The 22506-nt window shown below is 49.2% G+C and overlaps 1 protein-coding gene across 1 annotated transcript; it reads right to left on the reverse strand.

Annotated features, from left to right (window-relative positions):
- Positions 1-3324: 3324 nt before the first annotated feature.
- Positions 3325-21805, reverse strand: LOC128722279 (ubiquitin carboxyl-terminal hydrolase puf). The gene is made up of 18 exons (XM_053816094.1): positions 21763-21805; positions 19731-21575; positions 19605-19662; positions 18596-19523; positions 14337-18512; positions 13145-14119; positions 11534-13047; positions 11340-11463; positions 11078-11265; positions 10708-10978; positions 9786-10643; positions 9513-9703; positions 8339-9311; positions 8057-8271; positions 7832-7955; positions 7549-7756; positions 6349-7466; positions 3325-3477 (listed from the first exon to the last, which is right to left on the reverse strand). Exons 1-18 carry the CDS (start codon positions 21803-21805, stop codon positions 3325-3327), a joined length of 13962 nt encoding a protein of 4653 aa, XP_053672069.1.
- Positions 21806-22506: the final 701 nt, after the last annotated feature.

Consider the following 22506-nt stretch of genomic DNA (forward strand, 5'->3'; position numbering starts at 1 on the left):
TCAGCTTCCCATCTCGTTTGCTATCGATCGGATTATTCTAAGCACACTGTAGGATCTTATTGAGTGTCGCATCTTGCCGGTCAAAATTCGGTCGTAGTATTTTGCCGGTAATAATAAATTAGGTGGCTGCGTACATTAAATGCTTTTATGATACAAAACATAGCAGCAAACGGTGTGTGATAAATTTCTGCTATTTAAACCATCGCTCTCTATATCATTGAGCATCTTTTTATCACAAAACTATATGAAACAAGCTGGATTATCAAACACGGTGTCCAGCTAACACGCCTCACTCCATAGTGCAAGGAATGATGACCACGTCATAAGCTCGCCTGGTACAAAATATAGTAGCTTGTCCTTGTTGCGCTCACGTACTGCTTCCGTTATCCGAAATAGTAATCTTTAAGGCCATGACACACGCCATTTATCAGCAGTGCCAAATGTGGCGTCGTTGCGCGTGGTTTTCGCACACGTCGATATCACAAAAATTAATTCGATTAGCCATCAATATTGGAACGATTTGAACGCCCGCTGCTCATCGGAGAGATTTCGAGGACGGATTTTGAACGCCAAAATCGCCAAATTTGAATTCGCTGGTAACGAGAGATCATGCGTCGAAGAGGATACATGTACCAGCTGGATTATCGCACTAAATTTAATGGATTTCCCCTCCAAATGTTATCAGTACATATCGTCGATCATTCTGGCGCACGATAATCAGCATCCCATCTCGTTTGCTATCGATCGGATTATTCTAAGCACACTGTAGGATCTTTTTGAGTGTCGCATCTTGCCGGTCAAAATTCGGTCGTAGTATTTTGCCGGTAATAATAAATTGGGTGGCTGCGTACATTAAATGCTTTTATGATACAAAACAAAGCAGCAATCGGTGTGCGATAAATTACTGCTATTTAAACCATCGCTCTCTATATCATTGAGCATCTTTTTATCACAAAACTATATGAAACAAGCGAGATTATCAAACACGGTGTCCAGCTAACACGCCTCACTCCATAGTGCAAGGAATGATGACCACGTCATAAGCTCGCCTGGTACAAAATATAGTAGCTTGTCCTTGTTGCGCTCACGTACTGCTTCCGTTATCCGAAATAGTAATCTTTAAGCCCATGACACACGCCATTTATCAGCAGTGCCAAATGTGGCGTCGTTGCGCGTGGTTTTCGCGCACGTCGATATCACAAAAATTAATTCGATTAGCCATCAATATTGGAACGATTTGAACGCCCGCTGCTCATCGGAAGGATTTCGAGGACGGATTTTGAACGCCAAAATCGCCAAATTTGAATTCGCTAGTAACGAGAGATCATGCGTCGAAGAGGATACATGTACCAGCTGGATTATCGCACTAAATTTAATGGATTTCCCCTCCAAATGTTATCAGTACATATCGTGGATCTTTCTGGCACATGCTAATCAGCATCCCATCTCGTTTGCTATCGATCGGATTATTCTACGCACACTGTAGGATCTTATTGAGTGTCGTATCTTGCCGGTCAAAATTCGGTCGTAGTATTTTGCCGGTAATAATAAATTGGGTGGCTGTGTACATTAAATGCTCTTAGGATACAAAACATAGCAGCAATCGGTGTGTGATAAATTACTGTTATTTAAACCATCGTCCTCCATATCATTAAGCATCTTTTTATCACAAAACTATATGAAACTAGCGGGTTTATCAAACACGGTGTCCAGTCAACACGGCTCACTCCATAGTGCACTCTCACGTGCTGCTCCCGTTATCCGAAACAGTAATCTTTAAGGCCATGGCACATGCTTGCGATAATCCAGATGCGAGATGGGATGCTGATTATCGTGCGCCAGAAAGATCGACGATATGTACTGATAACATTTGGAGGGGAAATCCATTAAATTTAGTGCGATAATCCAGCTGGTACATGTATCCTCTTCGACGCATGATCTCTCGTTACCAGCGAATTCAAATTTGGCGATTTTGGCGTTCAAAATCCGACGCTGAAATTCTCTCGATTAGCGAGCGTGGCGCGTCACGTGGTATTTTCATATGAATACCGGTGGCTCATTGCAAAATTTTTACATGATCTGCGTGCTAAATCATGAGTTTTTGGAAAGAATTTTTCTATTATCAAGTAATAACATCGATTATTTAGCTGAAAGGATCGAATTTCCCGGCATTGAGAATGCAGATATTTTGGCTAAAAGGATGCAGGTCGTTTTTAGCAGTCCAATCCTACCCCACGAATATTTGCGGGTTCAGAGGGATATCTGCATGGGATACAGACGAGTTAGGCAGGTACTTTTATTCAATCCCTCCTAAATTTTCCACCAGACCTTAGTTCTACGGCCTCAATGTGGATCGCGCCTTGAGCTTTATTGGGCGCAATTGAGGCTATTCCAAGGCTAAAGAAGATCCCTATTCGTGAGCTTTTTAAGAGCAATTCATCGGTTTGCATCTGACTCCCTTTCTCCCTATATCCTAAATACCTTCAAATTTTCCAATCCAGGACAGGAGGCCGAAAAAATCAAACTGTCTGAACAACAGGGCCAGCAATTCGAAAGCGTCCTCTGAAGGAGAGAGGAATAGCATAGGTCCAGCAGAATTGCATAGATAAACTAACCTTCCCCGCCCGGGATAAAATGCAATCCATACGGTTGATGGGAGGATATGCCCACCAGCCATGGAATTTGTAAAATTGGAGTTTTGGAATTCGAAAATTCAGAATTGTTAACTGTGGAATGAATTTTATATTATGTATTGTATTTTGTATTATGAATAACGCAGTTTAACGGTCAGACGATCAATTTTAAAATCAATTATAATTGAAGAGAGACAACAGCTATTAATGACAAATTACAACAACAACAAACAAATTAATGTCCAGTAAGGGTCAACGAGAATCTAACACCATAACTAGTAGTGTATGGACCCCGAAAAGATGTAGATGGCAATGCAAAAAGTATTCAAAAGGATATTATTCATTTTTATTGAATATGATTACCAACAACTACACGTTTATTTTATGGAATTGTTGAAGAATTATTACTTGCAGTGGCTTGAAGTAGAACTACATCATATTAACTGACTCAAATATACTGAAAAATATCAAAAATTTTACAGTTATTTTTTTATAGAAAGATTGTTTTAGATATTGATTTCGAAGGCTGACTAGAAATGGACAAATATAATGGATATTTTCAAAACAGAGAAGGCTTCAGCATTTTCTCCAGAGGACAGCACTTGATTAGTTAAAAACAACTCGCATATACTATGCTCAATTTATTCACATTTCAAAATCGTCTCGCATATCGTCATACTCCTGCAGGTGCTTACGGATTGTCGAACTGTCGACCCAGCTTACGAAATCCTCCAGCACGAGCAAAAGATTCCGGCGCCAGAACGACGATGCGCTCCAGATCCCACTTTGTCGGAATTACGCCCGTAACGTATAGCTTCTCCAGCAGCAACGCACTCATTTCCGTCTGAAACGGAAATAGTTTTTGCCAATACAAGCCACGACATCTCATAACACAAGCTAATGGATTTTTTTACACCGTTCAGAGACCAACCGTGGGTTCCGGTAATCTTGAAATGTCGAGATTTATCCATTCAAAACACGTTTAAATATTTTTAGGAATCCTCGAAATTGCGTCTGATTAAAATAAAAACATAGACACTTTATTACACTAATCAATTTAACTACTGATTTCTTCGTTTTTGCAAGTCATATGATTTTATTTACTAGTTGAATAAAAGTAAACAAAACACCTTTGAGCTAACCCATTTGTTTATACATGTTACCAATTCATGGGTCCAATTTTCAGGATGCTGTCGAAAAAAAGGGGGTATATATTGAGTTTTTACCCATTTTATTATCTTTTCCATCGGTAGGATCGGTGTATCGAAATTAAAAAAAAAATATGATACACGTGTAAGAACTGTGTAATATTTCGCTGAACATTAAAATAAAAAGCAATTCGGAAAGAACATGCTCATTAAAAACGAATGCAACATCGCACAAAACAGAAAGGAAAAACAATGGAAAACAAATCCAACCCGTGCACGGCAAAACACAGAAACAGAAATGGAAAATTTGTCGCAAAAGTAACAGGAGATACAATGTAACAGGAGTAACAATGCGTTAAGGAGAAATTTTTAAACTACTTTTTATATTCACTCATAGATGGCGCTGTTTGAAACCGGGAAACGTTTCATCTTTTGAAACATTTCACAGTATTGAATGTACAGCGCCATCTATTGATAAAATTTTTAACGTCGGATCTTTTAGTACAGAATTTAAATCGCGGCAGTTCGACACAGCAAATTATCGCCTCTTAGTTCGTATGCTCTCCTGTTACTTTTGCTTAAAAATTTCACTATTTTGATCGCTCGTGAAACTCGTGATTTTTGTTTTCCGTTATTTTTATTTTCGTTTTGCACGCTGCCAAATTCAATCTGTAACATGCTTGCCATTGTTTTATTGAAACAACTTTGCATAAAATATTTAGAATTAGCAATGTAGCAAAAACCTACTGTTAAGCTAATTTGATACCGTAATCTGATCAGATGATAGTATTCCATTCTGTTTCGGAAATATACAATAAAAACACCACTCCAAACGCTGAGGAATCCTCTCTCAATACATCCATAATGAGGCCGTGGCGGACATCGCAAAAAAAGGAACACACAACATGCATTATCGGCTTTCGGACATGATCAAAGCATAGATACACGTTAACACTGCCAGATGCACCGTCATGTTTTACCATCGATTTGCGATAATAAACTTTATTTTTGAAAATAAAAAAAGGGGGCTTGATACGCGCATAATAAAGACAAAAGGAAATTTTTAGACTAGCTAGTTTAATAATAAATACGATATCTCTCCTCATCCAGGCGCTGTACCTTTCGACGCAGTTTACCACCGTTTAAAAAAATCTAATTACTCTTCTGTACGATTTTTTTTCTCCAGCCCAAACCATTTCCGTGTGCATTGACCGCAAGAGAGCAGGCGCAATACACGCACGTTGGTAGAAGAGAGAGAACGCAAAAACCAAAGTTACAGTGAAAATTGATAAATAATTCGTACAATGTTTTCCAGATAAATGGTTTTTGACTCTCTCTCTCTCTCTTTTCCGATCGTTGATTATAGTACGCATACGCCGTTGCCTAGCTACACAATTCCCAAAAAAAAAAAAATAACGCTCGAGACGTAAATCCAATAACAGTAAATATAATGGGGGTAGGGCTAAAAGAAGCTTACATCAAATTTCACAAAACAATTGTTGATCACGTGCTCGTGCCGACGCACGCGTATCACACCAGGAGAGAGAGAGAGAGAGAATATAAAGGACGTTCTGTTTTACATTACGATGTTGGGAGGGGGCGAGGATTATGATTTTTCGCGTCGTACACATCTTCCCTCGATCGGATCGGATCTGGCGCAATTCTCTCATCCTGTGAAGCGCTCGCTTCTGCGCACGTGCGTCTAAATCACGTTACAACGTTTCCAAACCGTCGTTTGGACCACCCCGGAGCTTCAATCCGATGGCGCACTGTGGTTAAGTCCTTAAATCACATTGTGTGGCTTCCTGCGATTGGTAGAATGATGTGCTCTTGCACGTACGAGAAGGAAAAACCGCCTACTGTGTTTTTTCCCACGAGGCATTTGCTCATATTTTGAGCATCGCTCAAACCCTTTTGAGCAACTTCTATCCACGCGACGAAAAGGTCTTTCATAGCCTGACTGAACCGAAGATCCGCCCCAGTGATCGGTTCTAGTGATGCATTTGTTCATGTGATTTGCCGCACCGTTGCGCTAATGCTCAACATTATTCATAGTTCAATCGTAGCGCAATTAATCCAACATTATTCAATACTAAATCGCCATAAAGAGATAACGACGCGAATGGCGGTGAATGCCATCCAGTATCACCACTTTGCCAACAGATAGATAGCACTCGAGTGAGACGGAGGAAAACTTAAACGATACAAAATGAAGTTAAACGACGTTCTTAAACAGACTTATTTCGTTCGATAGCTGGCCATCACGCGCCAATCCCGCGCCCGCTCTGGAACGGCTCACACAAATGAGCACTCTAAATAACGTGTGGCTTTTTCAACGAAATCGCCGTTACTCGTGGTGCTGTCAAAAGTGACACTTTTAGGCCTCAGCACCTTTTTTCTTGTTTTTATAGCTCCTTTTTTTGTTGTTGTTTTTGCTTGCTTGTTTCAAGAACTAAACAAAAACCCACTGGCTTAATATCCTTCCTTCATTCCCACCCTTCTCCTAGCTCTTTCTCCATTTATCTGACTCTCTCTTGCTCTCTGCGTTTTATCTCCTAACCGTCAACCGTGTCAGGATCGCCCAACTGTGGCTCATCCTGGCTACCCGCAAGACGTTCCTTGGCGAGATCCTGCGCCTTCTGTGAACTTTCCGCCTGAAGATCACTGCTACCGGCACTGTCGTCGGCGGGAGTTTCCTTCACCGGATCGTCATGTGCAACCTTGCTCTTTTGTATCTTGCTTGGGCTAGGACACTGCTGCTTCCCTTGTCCTTCCTCGCAGTCGCTAAGTGTCCGACCACCGGTGTGCCGGATCGTAGCACCATCCAACGCTGCCGGATCGTTGCTACCAACGGTGGCCACCGGTTCCCCGCCAGCTGACGCCTGTTTCATAGCATTTGCACTCGTCCTTTCTCTCGGTGCGATCCACGTTGCCTCCGTTTTCATCGTTTGGTCCTGCTCAGCATGCTGCGGGTGTGACTTTTCCACGCTTCCGTCAACACTGTCGCCATCCTCGTCGTCCAGACACTCGAATATCAGCTCGATATGGCTCTCGATGTCTTTTACCAAATTCCGCAAGTACTGCTCCTGTTGCTTCTGATGCTGCAGCTGGTTCTGTTCTGTGCCTGCGAGACAACCCTCCATTCCCACCGGTCCCACGGTTTCACCCGTCATTTCCGGGCCATGTTTCCCTCTCTCACCCGGTGCATGATCGACGACACTCTCGCTACTTTCGCCACACTTCGCCCGATGCTCCCGTTCGTTGCCGCTACTCAAATGCCCGTGCTGTTGCTTGACGTCGGGTGTTTCTCCACCATCTAATGCCACCAACGACCCCGATGATGTCGAGTGCGTTCGATCATCGCTAGTACTGGGGACGTTCTCGGCATTGCTTGGTGGCTTAATGACACCGCCTACGACCACTGTCGTCGTCGTCGGGACGGTCGTTTTGCTTTGTACGGTTATTTCGATCGACGCCGGTATCGTTTCCTTCAGCCGCGTCGGTTTCAGGGACGTTCCTTCCGGCAAACCACCGGTCGCGATCGCAGCCGTTGCTTGGAAGCTCTCCGAAGCCCGCCCAATGCCTGCGGGTCCGGTTCCGCCCGTTCCGACCATTGGCGAACGGAGCACGGGATGGATCGTTATGTGTGGTATCGTCACTTTTCGCTTTTTCGTTGGTATTTCTTCTGAAAAGATACACACGACAAAACGGAATTATGGATCGTGTGGATCGTAGCGAAGAGAAAGCTCTATCGGGCTTAAACCTACCATCACTGTAAATTTCATCCTTAAACTTCGTGAGCACGGCATGGAGCGAGTTTTGCAGCGCGCCTTTTACGCTGGCCGGGATGCCCGTGCGCTGACCGATAATGCGGATCGCCTGCAGATCGCCACAGATGTCCTCTAGGTTTCCTTTGTCCGGCAGTAGCTGGCAGATGGATTCCAGCAGCCGTGGCACAATCAGGCGAGATTTTATCTACAATAAGGTAAAGCAATTCTTTAACATTACCCGCACACACATTACCCGTTCGGGCACAAGTCAAGGCCTAACCTTAGGATAGTAGATTTCGATAAAGTTCGCTATGATGGGATCGTTCAGCGAAAGTCTTTCGTCTCTCAGCACAATGTCAATGTAATCGATGAGCAGTGGATTCTTGATAAGCATCTCCGTATACCTGTGAAGACGAAGCCCGAGGGCACATGAAATGTGAGGTTCTTTTGTCGACTCAACAAGAAAGCATGAGGTACGATTGGTCCGCACTCAGAAAGCACTTACCGGTTCGTTGTTTTGTTGTTGTAAATTCCGACCCAGAACTTGGCGAAAATGTTAAAGTGTAGCACCACCGCCTCGATGCCGGTCAGCAACGACAGATGCACCAACGGTTCGCTAAAGTGATTCGATGTGACCGCCACCCGGAACATGATGTCGAGGAATTCGTGGTACGGCCGGTAAAACAGCTCGAGCGCAAGATCGAAATCCTTGTCCATGCCCTGCGAAAAGGTGTAAAACACGTGTAATAGCGCAACGCTTACCCTACGACGGAGTGGCACTACCAACCTTTTCACATATCTGTGACTGTGGAATGTTCATCTGGATCATAGCCTTCGGTGGGCGGGGAGTGTTCTTCGAAACCGGAGGCCATGCCGCCTTGATGCCACGCCGCGGAAAGTACGAACCCAGCGGACCGATGGTGGAAGCAGCAGTTGCCGCAGCCACTGCAGGAGTCGTCGCCATACCCGACGAGGCTGCCGTTCCAGCGGCACTGTTTGCCTGATGGACGAGATGGTGCACGTGCGGTGCGTGGCAGCTTGTCAACAGCGGAACCAGCACGGTCGTAATGATATCCGGTGGGGCACACTTGACCAGTTCCTTCAGCACTTCCAGCGCCAGGTTGCGCATCTCGGGTGGATTGAACGTGTTGAGCAGCGTTGCCAGCCGACGAACAGCATCCGGTAGGCCCTTCATCAAGGCCGGCTGTGGACGTTTCTTTTGTTCACGGCTGCTGGCACGCAACGTACTGATCAGCAGGATCACCTCGGTCAACAGTTCCTGCAGATCTCCGAACACGTGGCAAGCCGTCGCTTCGTGGTACATCGAGTGGAGCGTGTGCAACGCGTCGAAACACAGCGTTATACCCCCGTTCAGCACCACGTACAACCGATCGTCGTCGTTTTCGACCAGAATGCGTAGGGCCGCTATTAATGTGCTCCAGGAAACACGCGCATCCAACCCGTTCAGATAGGCGGTCAGTGTGGTGCGTCGGAAGATGGTCACCTCGCGCTGTTCGGCCTCGCTTGCGTCCGGATGACGCTGGGCAAAGAGCGTCATCAAGCGGAACAGCTCATCGACGGCCAGCGGATATTGCGTCGGATGGGGCGTTATGTTTTTGAACGCCCACTGTAGGTTCTGGTGGGCTGCTAGCTGGCGTGTTAGGAGCCGGCTTTGCTGGCAACACATTCGCAGCAAACCATAGTACACTGGGAGCATTGCGCGGTTGTACGTCACTATTTCCGTATCGTCATGGTCCGCTCTACGAGATAGAGAAAGTGAAAGAATAAGAGCATTGATCTACTACAATGCAGCGCTCTATGACACAGCAGACTGGTCCAACCCGTAAGGAAATCGATCGAAACCCTACAATTGCGGATTAAATCGCATAGCTATGGATTGCAGCATTCTGCTGGTAAAACAAAACCAATCATCAAAATGCTAAGCTGCGCGTAAGACTTACAAAATATAGTTAAACGCAATGTTTCTCGTTATGTCCGCGCAGTTCGCCACGAGGCTTGCGTTTTCCGGACAGTCCAGTGTGTTCTGATACCAAAACGCCAGCAAGGCCTGCTTGTTGTGGTGTGCCGGTACGGCAGGTTCGGATAACCGTGGATGAAACAGGTCCCAGAGCGCTCTCAGGTGGGGGCCAACCTAAAGATTAAACACAGCTAGCGTTAGTTTCCGTTTAGGAATCGTTTGTTTGGCTGACCAACGAGTCAAACGGATCACCTACCATCAGTTTCTCCGTCTTCGACACCAAACAGTACGTGAGTAGGTTGAAGTAAGCGGTCAGCTTACTCGTCCCGTGGACGTTAATGTCGGTGTAGTTTCGTGCCGAGCGAAGCAGTAACAACAGCAGGTTGAGTATGGTGTGCAGGATGAGTTGCGCTTCGCAGGAAATTTCACGATGCTGAAACACGTGTATCGAGAGCTTGTGGTGCGACGTGGCTCGGTAGTTGTTGCGGAAGCTTTGCGAAGGCACTAGAGACACTAGCAGGTAGGCGGCCGCATTTCGCACCCGCGCGTTTCCGTGTGCCAGCAGAAACCGCTCCACCCAGCTGTCGGCGGACTGCAGGATCCAGCTGTGGACAATCTTGTTGCGCGGTGCCTGCACGGCCAGCCAATCGAGGGCGGACTGGGGACAGTACTCGGCTGCGTCCCACACGCGCTGCAACACGAGCTGTGAGAAACACGGAAGCCCGGACGGGCCACCCGAGGACTCGGTGAGCAGCGTTATCAGCTTAAAAAACGGTCCGCACAGTTCCGTGTGCTTGGTAACGGCGGAAAACAACATCGCTATGATTTGGCTGGCGAGTCGCTCGTCGCACCGGCACAGCGCGTGGATCAGGTGGCGCGTTTGCTGTGGGTTTATGTTATCCTTTATCTGTTGGTAGAGAAACGGGAAGCCTTTACCACCGGCAATAGCGTTGTAGTCCCGGGCGGACAAATGTAGCCTAAGATCCGGCCCACGGGACCGTTCCACCAGGGACGCGACCAACGCAATCATCTTGTCCAGTGAGGCCGGTCGCGATTTATCGACGGTTAACGCTTCATCCGACGAGTTTTCCTCATTGTCCGAATTCGCATCAATCTGAAAAAGCAAAGGTGTGTGATCAGCGAAGCTCATTCATTTCCATCGTGCAATCAGTACATACACATTCCTGTCCCTTGTGGCCGAGGTAGAAATCGGCGACACTACGAATCACGTTGATGCGCAGCAGGAAGAGCGCCTCTTCTTCGCCCATGCGGGAAAATTCGTACAGCAGCCCGAAAAACTCCGACAGGTGCCTCGAGTGTGCCTTCGCGCCGTGCTCCATCAGCATGATGAGCGATTTGATGAAACGCGTTACGCACGACACGTTGCCGATTATTTCATTCCCGTCAATGTCGGTTTCCCCTTTCAGATACAGGCTGCAATGGCTTTGTCTGCAAGATGGAGCGGTGCCAAAAGCCAACAAACGTACAAATCAACAATCGTCCCCCTAATTGATTGACTCGTGCACGTTTTTGAACAACCATACTCACCTCAGGCGCTGAATCACGTGTATCACAAGTCGTTGGAACATTTGGCGAACCATTTGGTTGGGACATTGTATGAGCACTTGGACGGGCCACCACGGTTCCGCGGACATGTGGCTCAGGAACCACTCGCATGCTTCCTGGCTCGCATTAAACTGCTTTGTGAGCAGCTCCACCCACAGCACCATCGTTGGCTGCAAAAGAGAGATAATATTCAGTTCAGTTTAAATGTTTGTTACAGTTTTCAGTGGGGAATTAATGCTCGTACCTTTTCCTTCGCATGGATGAATGTTTCGATAAAAAAGGAAACGGACAATTGTGCCGCAATGCATGTAATGTCTGGCAGTGACAGTAGGCTTTGCGGTATATGGCCGCATATTTGCCACATGAAGCTGAAAATAAAAGCAACCACACGTGTTAGTTTAAAATGCGACCCCTCCAGCTAGCTTTGCGCTCACTCACTTGAAGTACGTGTGCTCAAAAATGTTTCGGTCTTGTAGAAAGTGCCTGTTATCTTGCCATATCCACTCCTCCAGCTCTTTCGATAGTGGCCGGCGGCGCAACCGTTTGTTCGAATGGCTGATTCGATTGACCAAAACGAGGCCTGTACCACCGGAAGTGTTGCTTCCACTACCAGCACCCGCAGCACTGCTCGAGCATCCGGGTGATGCCGACGGCAGCACAACGTGAGACGCGGCGTGCAGCGATGGTCCCGGTGGACCGCCACTGACCGGTCCTACAACGGCCGCCATCGGTAGTCCGACGTTACCGCCTACAGTGGCCGTCAGAGCCGAAAGAGACGATATCGACGAATAGGATGACGGCGAGGGTTCCGTGACGACGTCGTGCAGCATGGCGGAAGCACCGGCAGCTACGGCGGAAGTCGATGAGCAACCGGCCGAGCTCTGGTAGCTCAGAACCGAGGTGGACGCCGTTCCGGCACCGGACAAAACACCCATATGCGCAACCGATGACGATCCCGGACCGAGAGTTGAACCCGCCAGCGGTACCATCATTGGATGCAGGGGCGAAGCCGAGGGTGCAAGGACCACCGTGGCCCCGGATATCGTCAAAGGAGCCGACACGGTCGATGTGGTAGACGCAGGCGACAGCGAAGCAGTGCTAGCAAGGGATGCTAACGTCGGGGCAGGGCTAATCACACTCGTTGACGACGATCCGACTTCCTGCTGCTGTGATGATGTTGTTTTCGATGGTGTTCTAGCACTGCTAGCATGCTTATTATCTATATCACATATACTTGGGTTATTATTTTGCTTAGCTACTTCACTAGGTTGTTGGATGATTTGTTCAGTCTCTTGATCACGTTCGTTAGTTGCGTGCTCTCGACCCGCTGTTTCGGTGCCGGTTGGGCGATGGCTTTCTGCTGGCGATCCCAGGCTCGGCGGCATAACGACACTCACATCATTTCGAGTAGCAGCAATGTTTACCGAATCGCTGCTCGATGGCGATGGCAGTTGTGATGGCGACGGCGTGCATTCCACAGATTCCAACGCATCGTCGGAGGCATTTGAAGCGCTTTGAGCAGAGACTAGACCCTGCCCACTGGAGAGACTTACAACCGTCGGTGGTGCTGCTTGCACCGGTTCCAATGACGGTGATACTGCACAACCCTGTTGCTTGCTAGTATTTGTTCGCACATCCGCCGGTACGCTGGTGGTGGTGCTTTTGGAAGGCTTTTCTGAAGCGTGTTTAACACTTGCGGAGCCCTCCGTTGGGCTGCTGGTGGATGGAAGGATAGATGCAGCTTTTTTATCACTATCGGAACCAACAGCAGTGGTCCGTTTTTCCGACGCAATCATTGCTCCCGTCGCTGAGTTTGTTTGCTGATCGACTTGGTCGCGCTGCACGTTCTTGCCCTTGTTGGATCGCCACTCGTAGAACAGCATGTATGCAGAGTTGGTTTTTTCGAAACTAAAATCCAAGTACTTTTCCGCAACCGAATCGTACGTTTTGCTCTGCACAAAATCATAGAAAAGAAGGTAAATTAGCATCGTCTCGCTCGTCCAGAGGCGTGGTGCCACATTCACCTCCTGCGTGGTGTTGGCAACTTACCGTCATCTCGCCACCGAAACATTCCGCCGCTATTTGCGATGGATCAAACAGCTTCACCTCGGCATCGTTAAACAGAAACCAACGCTCCTGGTGGTTCGGATCGCCATCCTCGTTGCGCTCCTTAATGAAGCTGTAGTAGTGCCCGCCATCGGCATTCCCAGTATGCACCGTCACACCGACCAGATCGTACTCGTAATGTTCGTTAAAGTCTTCAGACTCTTTCTCATCCATCGTCTGCTGCTGACGTTGCAGATCGCTGTTGCTGCCATCGCTGAGGTTACCGTTTGTCGTTTCAGTTTTCTTCCCGCTCGTCCCGACCTCAGGTGGTCCTCCCATCATATCAACGTCGTCACCACTAGAAACCGGCTTGCCCGTGGATCCCGCCGCTACCCCGTTGGCTCTTTCGGCCGCGTTACAATCACTGCTCGTACTCATGATACCTGTGCTGCTACTGCTGTTATTGCTGCTAGCACTACTGCTGCTGTTGCTGCTGCTGCTACTACACTCATCGTTTACACCACCAGATAGGAGAGTCGCAGCAGGACCGGTGCCAGTACCGACCGCTTCTCCCGATGCGGAAGATTCGCTGACGTTGCGCGAATGTGATCGACGCATCTGGGATTTCCGCTTCTCCTCCTGGTAGTGGTGGGGCATGAGCGTTTTCTCGACGTACCCGGACATGTCGAGACGCATCGGAAACGAAAAGTGCGTGTTCACCTTTTCCTTCAGCATCGTCACCATGTTGAACGTGTAGCGCATCGTGTTGAAGCACAGGATCTGTGGCAGCTTCTTAAAGCAGGCGCGTTTCTCGGCTCGCACCTTTTTGCCGCACTGTGAACACGTGTACATGTTATCCCCCTCCAGTGTGTCCTTAACCGTGACCTCGTCGAGCGACTCATGGAGGTTGCGCATATCCGCCACCTGACACCGAACGGTGTAAAACTCCTCCAAAGTCCTGCTGACATGCCCACAATCCTGTGAATGAGACAAAAGCGATATAACGAGCGATTAGAACCGATAGCTTGTGATGGTGGTGCATCGGAGCAGCGGATCAGAGTTTGGACCATCTGTCCAAAGCGTCCGGAAGCACTACAACAGTGTAAGGTAGGATGCGGCATCAACTCGATCCACCATGCGAGAAGATCGAGTTGAGTTACCATCTCGGATGCCGTGCGGGATGCCAAAAACTCACTAAGGACACAACATTATTGCTGATGACGCCGCAAAAGATGCGCTTCACAAGACTCTTCAGATCGGGCGTCATTTCCTCGAGCTTCGAGACGAGGTCGATGAAAAATTCCGCCATATCCTTCTGCTCTCCGGTGTTGAGCGGTTGATGGTCCATCTGGTACACTCGGCAGAACGACCGCGGGCAGTAGGCCTTCCGTTCCGACTCCATCAGGTAGGCAAACATGCGCTGCAGCTCGTAAAGTGTCGCCTTATGCTTGTGTGGTGCATCGCTCGAGATGGCCAGAATGGCGTCACGAGTTTGTGGGGTCATGAAAAGATGCTGGATGCAGGACGCCATGTAGCACGTGGCACCCAGATTCGTCAGTCCGACGTATCCGCACTCGGATCTGCCTTCGTCCTGTGGCCAGTAGTCCCACGGGTACGGTGAGTGCGGTCCTGCCCGATGCTGCTGCATGAGCTTGCCATGAAGCAGCAGATAGTTGTTTGGTGCATTTCGGCACATTTCCACCAGCAGATCGTAGGCGGCCGCTCGTGCAGCGTGGCTTTTGCATTTCGGCTTGTCGCGATCCTCGGGCGACGGCAACTCAAATAGGCAGCAAAACACGCTCACCATAAACTCTTGTCCAGCCAGGCTGTACTTGAAGGCGGGATCAAACTTGAGCAAATTTGCCATCAGATTCAGCAATCCGAACAGTCCATCGTCGGGGCTTCCGTGCCGGCTTTCCAAGTAGTCTCGTTCCAGGATGCTTCGGGCTACCTGCTGGCACATGGCATCCAGACCTATTGCATCCCGTGGCTGCGAAGAATCGGCCACAGTGCTCCCGGCATTATCACGCAACAGCTCGGGTGAGAGTGCGTCCACTAGTCGGCACAGCAGCCAAAAATAGTCCCTGCATGCTGGTCCGTATGGCTCTTTGCCTTCGTCACCCGCCGACAGCAGCGCCCCGTAGATACCACCGCCAGTCGCACCGACCAGTGCCTGTGGTTTCATGTTTTCCGCTAGGGGTAAAAGCGCGACTAACTTGGAAAGCAAAGGAGCCATCAGCTCGTAATATGTCTGCGCATTGCCCAGACACAGTCGGTATAAGGCAGCACACGCTTCCCGCCGTACCGCTGGTTCCGGATCGTCCAGGATCAAACGCTGCAGCCAGTGCGCGTTCGCCTCGATGGTCCACAGCATCCGTCGTACCTCTTTGCATGAGTGCGCGTAGCAGACGAGCAAATTCATGGCGTAGTGAATGACTTGCGGTCGACCGAACAGCCCCGTTTTAAACAGGTTCGGGTTAACCGGAAGCGATTCTTCGTTCAGGATCGACGCAATCCGCTCGAGGGTTGGGCGCGGCTCAAACAATGCCAGCGTTTCGCGGTTGAGCGGGGGAATCATGATAGCATTTCCTTCGGCTTCTGCTGACTTGAGCTCGTCCATCCCCAGCAGGCACATGATGCGTAGCAACGAGGCCAAACAATCATGGCGCCACTCGTTTAGCTCGCCTTCGTCCGAACCGTCGGCAGATTTCTGCAGCACACCGGATAGGAAAATGCGATACAGATGCGCCAGCCCGCCACATCTCATAAACTCATCGCTCCATTCTACCACCCTCGAGGAGCTACTGGCACTGGGGTCGTTGGTATCGTCGTGTGCAAGTTCTCGATGGACATCGGGCTTAACCATTTCCTCTGAACCTTCCTCTAATCCTCCCGAACGCGTATTTGCCACGATCGATGCCTCTTGTTGGCTTTCAAGCGGGTTTGTCACAAGAATTTCATCCCCAGATCGTTGACATTTATCCTGCTTACTGATGCACGGATTCTCCGTTTGTGTGTTTTGCACCGCCGGGTTTGGTTTGTTTTCCTTGTTCTCACTCTCCGCACCTTGCGCTGTTTCGTTTGAATACGTATCCACCCGCTCCTCTTGACTGGACAGTGGCGTGGGCTTTACAACACCGGGCCCCGGTGACATCGGCACAAATTCCAAACGTTTACCTTTCGGCGGAGACCGGTTGCTACTTGCGACCGTCTGAGACTCCTGAGCCAAACTTGACCCCTGTTGTCTCATGCACGTTTGGTGTTGCATCTTAAGCGATTTGGACGAAGAAATTTTAAGCTTCAGTTGGTTCTTCACCGAAAGAGACTTGGAGCTCGTGCTAGCACCACCGATGGTGACACGATTATTGCCACTCTCGCCAAACGGAGTCGGTTTCGCGTGCAACACCACTCCGGCAGAAGAGCTACCGCAACAGTTTCCAACAAATTTCGACTTGCACAGGCTCTCGACAATATGCAAGGCGTACATAAACTTTTGCAAGTTGCACGGATCCAAAATCTCCTCCATCGTGTAGTGATCTCCCAGCAACGACTCGCCGTCTTTAGCATCGGGTTGCCTTTGTTCCTCGGTCCGATCTTCCCTCTTGCTGGGGTCCACATTTGGCTCCTCCTTGCCTTCTGCCTTCTTTTCGGTAATGTTGTAGCGATGGCTGGATGGTTTAGTGGCACACTTGAAAGAAAGATTCTTCAACGTGCTGAAAAACGACGGGCACGTCGGAAGCATGGCGAGAATGTCCCAAACACGGCGTGAAAGCAGTTGCGCTTTGGTGTTTGGTTGGCAGCGCTCTCCCGTGGTGCTAATTTTCATATCCCCCAGGGTTTGCATCAGTCTAAAGAGTTGCTCAAAGTACGGCGGCCTCAACAGTAGCAGAGTCGGCAGGCAGTCCTTGGGTGGCGGTGGTTGCATCGATGGATTCTCGTCCAACTCGCGTCTCCTACCGCTGCGCCCTCCCAGCGACACGTAAACCATCTGATTATCCTTGAAGCCCACATCGGCCAGGCTGCGCTCATCGTACTCGGCCGTTATTTCCTGGCCCTGGGTAATAATGCGCAGTGGTCCATCGTTGAGCAACAGCCCGAGAACAGGGGCCGACCCATCGCCGCTGATTCCTTCTCCGCTGCCACTGACACCACCGGACTGTGCCGGTTTGGAAGCTTGGGTGGCTCCTTGAAACTTTTCCCACCATTTCGCGATTTCAGCCTTCATATCGGCCACTAGATCACTCGCGTTCAGATTGAGAAATGATTTGTCCGGTACGCCCGCCGGCTGCAACACGATACGTATCGGCGGTCCAGGACCCTCCGTACGCAGAGCACTGTGCGCCCCAATGTCGTTGCCCTCGAGCGCCCAACGACGTAAATGATACGCGTAACGACGCCGGAACGTGTCCAGGTGGGTGTTAAGCAGCATTAATGCACGCTGAACACACAGCAAGGCATATTCGGTCGCCGGGCCATTATCATCGGAGTGTTGATTTAGTTCCTCGACGGCCTGCGACAAGTGGTTCATGCATTGGGCAACAAACTGATGTTCGTACTTTAGTTGCTTTTCCATGTAATAAGTGTTGATGTACTGAATGGCGGACAACGAAACGTCGGTGTTGGTTGCTCGGAGTGCGATCTTCCACAGGTGCTCCATGCCCACCGTGTCCGTCTCGCGATTTCGCTCACCGCCTGGCACCGACTGACCAAATCCCAGCTCCTCCCGGCCTAAGGTAAAGAGCTGCTGGAACAATCCCAACGCCACCATCGATATGCCTTCTGGTTTCAGTTCCGACAGCCGCTTCAAATACAAATGCTGGATTGCGTTCAGCCCGAGTGCGTGCGTATCTCCGCCCTTGACCTGAGCCTGCAGCCACGAAAACAGACAATCGCTGCACTCCGGATCGTTGGCCAGGCACGCCCACAGACTGTCCACCTGGTTCAACGTCAAGCGAAAGCTTCGCGGTGACCCAACGTCACTAAACACGGATGTAAGGAACTGCAGCCGGACCTGGATTTGCGTCACGTGCGCATACAATGGAGGTGTCGCTCCGTTCTGAGCCATCAATTCAGCAGCACCACTGCGCACGGATGACGTGTAGTGTTTAAGATTGTTGAAAAAGTGAAACATCATACGGTGTTGGCGTTCCGACCACAGAACCACCTGATGGGTAGTGACGTCGCGAAACTGCTGAAAGGAAGCAAACAGCTTTGGTAGCAGTTTTAAGCTCGTAACGACACTTTGATTATCGGCTAGGTTCTGCAGACAGCCTTCGATGAAGCGCGTACGAATGTGCTTATCCGTGTGGAAGCAAAGCAACGTACCAAGCACTTTTTCTGCTTCCAGCGCAATCAATTGGCCCAATTGACCCTACGAATAAATGCGAACGAAAGAAATTTTTACAGTAAATTTGCGCTAAACGTTGAACTATTTCGTGCTAAAAATGGACTTACAATTTTATCATCTTGAAGAAGATCCCACAGTAAAGTGTTCCCCGGCTGGCACACGTTGGGAAACCGATAAGTGGTCCCAATCGTCATTGTACCGACGGGACCGGCAGAAACCGCAGCTGCGGCTGTTGCCTGCAGAATATCCTTTGTTTTTGTGGACGCACCCTTGGCCATTTTAATGGTCCCATTGTTTGGTCCCATCCGATGCAATCCCGCCTGGTGCTGGTGTGATGGGGAATGTTTCAGAAGACCCATTCCCGGAACCCCCGTTCTAAGCGGTGACGGTCCAGCGACCGTTCCGATCGAGCGAGGCCGCGGTATGGGAAACCCCTGATGGAGCGATTCTGCACGGGCTGCCAGCTGTGCCAGTTCCTCTTCACACGGCGAATCTTCGTCATCAAAATCGGCCATATTCTTTTCCGATTTGTTGCTCATCGGCGACGAACAGCTACCATCGTTTTCGGCCGCTTCCGCCGCGTGTAGAAAGTTTATCAAATGTCCATCGCCCATCGCGCCCATGAAACTGGATACATCATCGTTGAGACCTGCTGCTCGAGCGGCTCCTAGTAGGTTAGCTCCAGCACGATCAACCTCGAGTTGTTGTCGATCGTTGATTGTACCTGGCCCCAGAGGTCCACCATGGTGATGGTGTTGCTGTTGATGTTGAATATGTCGCAACACCGACGTCTGCAAATTGTTGTCACTGCAATCACTGTCAGGCATCATTGCGGCCAGCAAATCACTGTCTTCTACGTCGGAAACGCTTTCCTGCAGCTCGTGAAGCTCTTTGCGTGTTAGTCCGCTTATTTTTCGGCGTTTTTTGCGAAGCTTCTTTCGCATCAGAAATGATTCATCTACATCGATGCACTCGTCGCTACTGGTAGCTTCCTCGTTGAAACCAGCGATAGAACGAGTCATTATTGGAATTGTTCTGCGTTGTAAAGAAATTACAAGTAAAAGAAGATTACATAAATCCACTATACATGCAACTCAACCCTACTCTATGGCTTACATTTTTTCTTTCATCCGCTGGTGAACATTGTAAATATCCGGCTCTACTTTTATGCCATCTGCAATTCGAAAATACAATCAACACCGTAAAATAATGTGATGCGAACTATGCTATTGCAATACTTACCATCAGTGGTTTCATCACAACATATTTTATGACGCGCCTGTTTGCAAGGCGGTGCCCCGTTGTCGGATTCATTCGCTTCGCGATCTGGTCCCATCGCCAACAGCGGACCGGAAGGCTTACGGCCGCCTGCAACAACGACAGGTGCTCCTGTTGGTACGTCGGGATCGGAGCTATCATCCTCGGGATGCTCGTCCTCACTGTTGGTACCATCCACGCTAACGCTGTTTTCGGAGCTGGACGGCAGCTCGTTATAGTCCCCACGTCCCGTCGCAATATCATTTATGGTAGCTCCTGCCCCGGACTTGCTCATATCCATCAGTGTTTGCCGCGAGCAGTCACGCATCCAAATCAGCTTTGTTAGGGCGGACGCAATGTAAATGCTCTGTTCGGTGTGCTCCTTCGGATCCAACCGACATAGCAAAGTGTACAGGTGGGTAGCCGGTTTCGGCGCGAGGTTTTTGACCAGCGACGGAAGTATATCATAGATAGTCTTAGAGCAGTGCTTGAGTTGGGCCGCTTGCCACATTAGCGTCATGTGTTCCTCGGTGATTTGGTTTTCTACTGCCAAAAAGTTGAGCACAATGTGGGACTGCTTGATGACCTCGACGTGTAGGTTCGGCCCAAACAGATGCGATATAATCTGGTTCTCGGACAGCCAGTTCGCCAGCTTAAGCCCTACTGCCTCAACCTCGGATACCGTCTCTGACGTGCAAATATCATTAAACATGTTGATGTGTGCGTTTATCTGTGCCATTCCGGCCAACCGCATCGTTAGTGTCGAGGACGTGAAGTACTTGAATGCCAACGCCAATCCCTCCGTGTCAAACGTTATCTGTGAATCGAACGGATCCTTGATAGCCGTCCACATGAAATCGGCCATCGATTTTGTAGCCGGTGAACGCAGATCCTGATCGGAGAGCCGGCACATGTACTGTAGAACCTTGACGCGCAGTGGAATAAACAGCTGTACGGTCGAGCGATAGTTTATCCACAGCTTGATGTTTGAGCTCGTGGCGGTTATGGCGTGCGCTGTTGAAACGGGTAGTCCGGGTTGATCAAAGCACTGCATCATCGCCTCAAAGCCAGCGTAATTGCAAAACAGCGAGACATTGCGCAGCAGAAAGGCCGAAATTTCCGTTTCGTGCAGGTCGCAAAACAGGCTCAGCGTTTGCACTTCCTGTGGCGAAACTTCTTCCATCCGCGTGTGCACACTGTGCTTGTAGGCCACGTACAGTGGAAAGTTGAGCAGAAATACCTTCGACACCAGAATGAGCAGCTTTTCTACATCCAGCAACGTCCAAACTTCTTCCGCTGAAGACTGACTGGTCGTGATCGAGGTTTGCTGCTTGCTGCCTCCTCTCGATGTCGGCGAGTCATCTTTGCTATCGGTACGAACCTCTGCAATAATAGTACCTGTACCCATGGAAGCCGCACGATCGTTGACATCGGTAGGCGACTTAAGAGATTGATCCTGGCCACCTGACACAGCCTTATCACTGCTCTCATCTGTCCCATCTTCGGCTATGCTTGCAGTCGAGGCGTCTTTTTCCGATGCCGGTGATTCCGAGGACGTTGAACCAGCCTGGACGCCAAGACCCGCATACGGTGAAGCTTGCAGCTGGTCCTGGGCCAATAGCTTGCGAATGTTGTTTAGCTGGTGCACGGTAAAGCAGATGATGCCTTGCACGACCAGATTGAATCGTTCGAAATTCTTTGCATCCCGATAGCAGCACATACACTGCCTGTTGGGCCACGTTTGGATGTAGCTAAGGACGGTTTCCACCTCGCGCTTTTGTAGCAACACCGGTTGATTGGCGTCATGGCTACCGTTGAATCGGGACTCGTCTAAAAAACAGGCAAACACATTGGAAAACATGAGCGAAGCATGACAAACGCGCCTCCATGCGGCCGCAAAATGCGACAGAAAAACATTTTGCCATCCACGGCAAGCCCCGGGTGTTTGGGACGGTTTCGGCACACCAACACCGTCAACCGGAGCAAGCTGTCAAAGAATGGAGCGTGCGATACTTACACGAAACGAGAAGATTTAGGAAACCGGAGCAAACATCGCACATTTTTGCAGCCACTTGTTTTCGCCCAACGGTGGCTTGTTTCTAGCGTAATCAGCTCCTCCGTCGCCGGGCACCATCCGATCGTTCTTTTGTGCACTTCCTTTCGTCACAATGCACGCAAATTGCAACGTAATGAAAACTGTTTTTTGCCCCAAAACTATGCAGCAGCAGGAGATGGTTCACCACTTTCTTTCTTGCTATTTGCTGTCATGTTTGCTGTCAAACTCTCGGCTACTTGCTTCCCATCCCGTCCACCGTCGTAGTCGCTGTCGTCTTTGTCGCCGCGCTTTGTACCGACCGCTGCTTTCGTCTCGCACTTTCTGACGACGTTGTACAGATTTGTGGCCAGTGGATCCGTACGCAATTTTAAGTTTGGTCAGTTCTCGTGAATACTGAGAACAACGTTGCAACAATCTCCGTGGCCTAAACTAAACGAGAATCAAAGTTTCATTCAAAACGCACCGAAACAAGCATTTCTAACCGCACTAACACTCTCGACAACGATGGCAAGACAATTTCTTTAGAACCTTTTTCTCCACCTATAGTCTTCTTTCTGCCTCGAGTGAGAAATTGGTAGTATGGCTGGCCTTGTCGCTCTCGTTTCCAGAGTTGAGTTGAATTTGACAACAGTCTTCCTTCAATCTTTATCGTTTTCGGTGCACCGTTCATCTTGAATTCAGTTTACCGTAAAAGTAAACGTCAAA

The sequence above is a fragment of the Anopheles nili genome, chromosome 2 (assembly GCF_943737925.1).
Source record: "Anopheles nili chromosome 2, idAnoNiliSN_F5_01, whole genome shotgun sequence".
Classification (NCBI taxonomy): domain Eukaryota; kingdom Metazoa; phylum Arthropoda; class Insecta; order Diptera; family Culicidae; genus Anopheles; species Anopheles nili.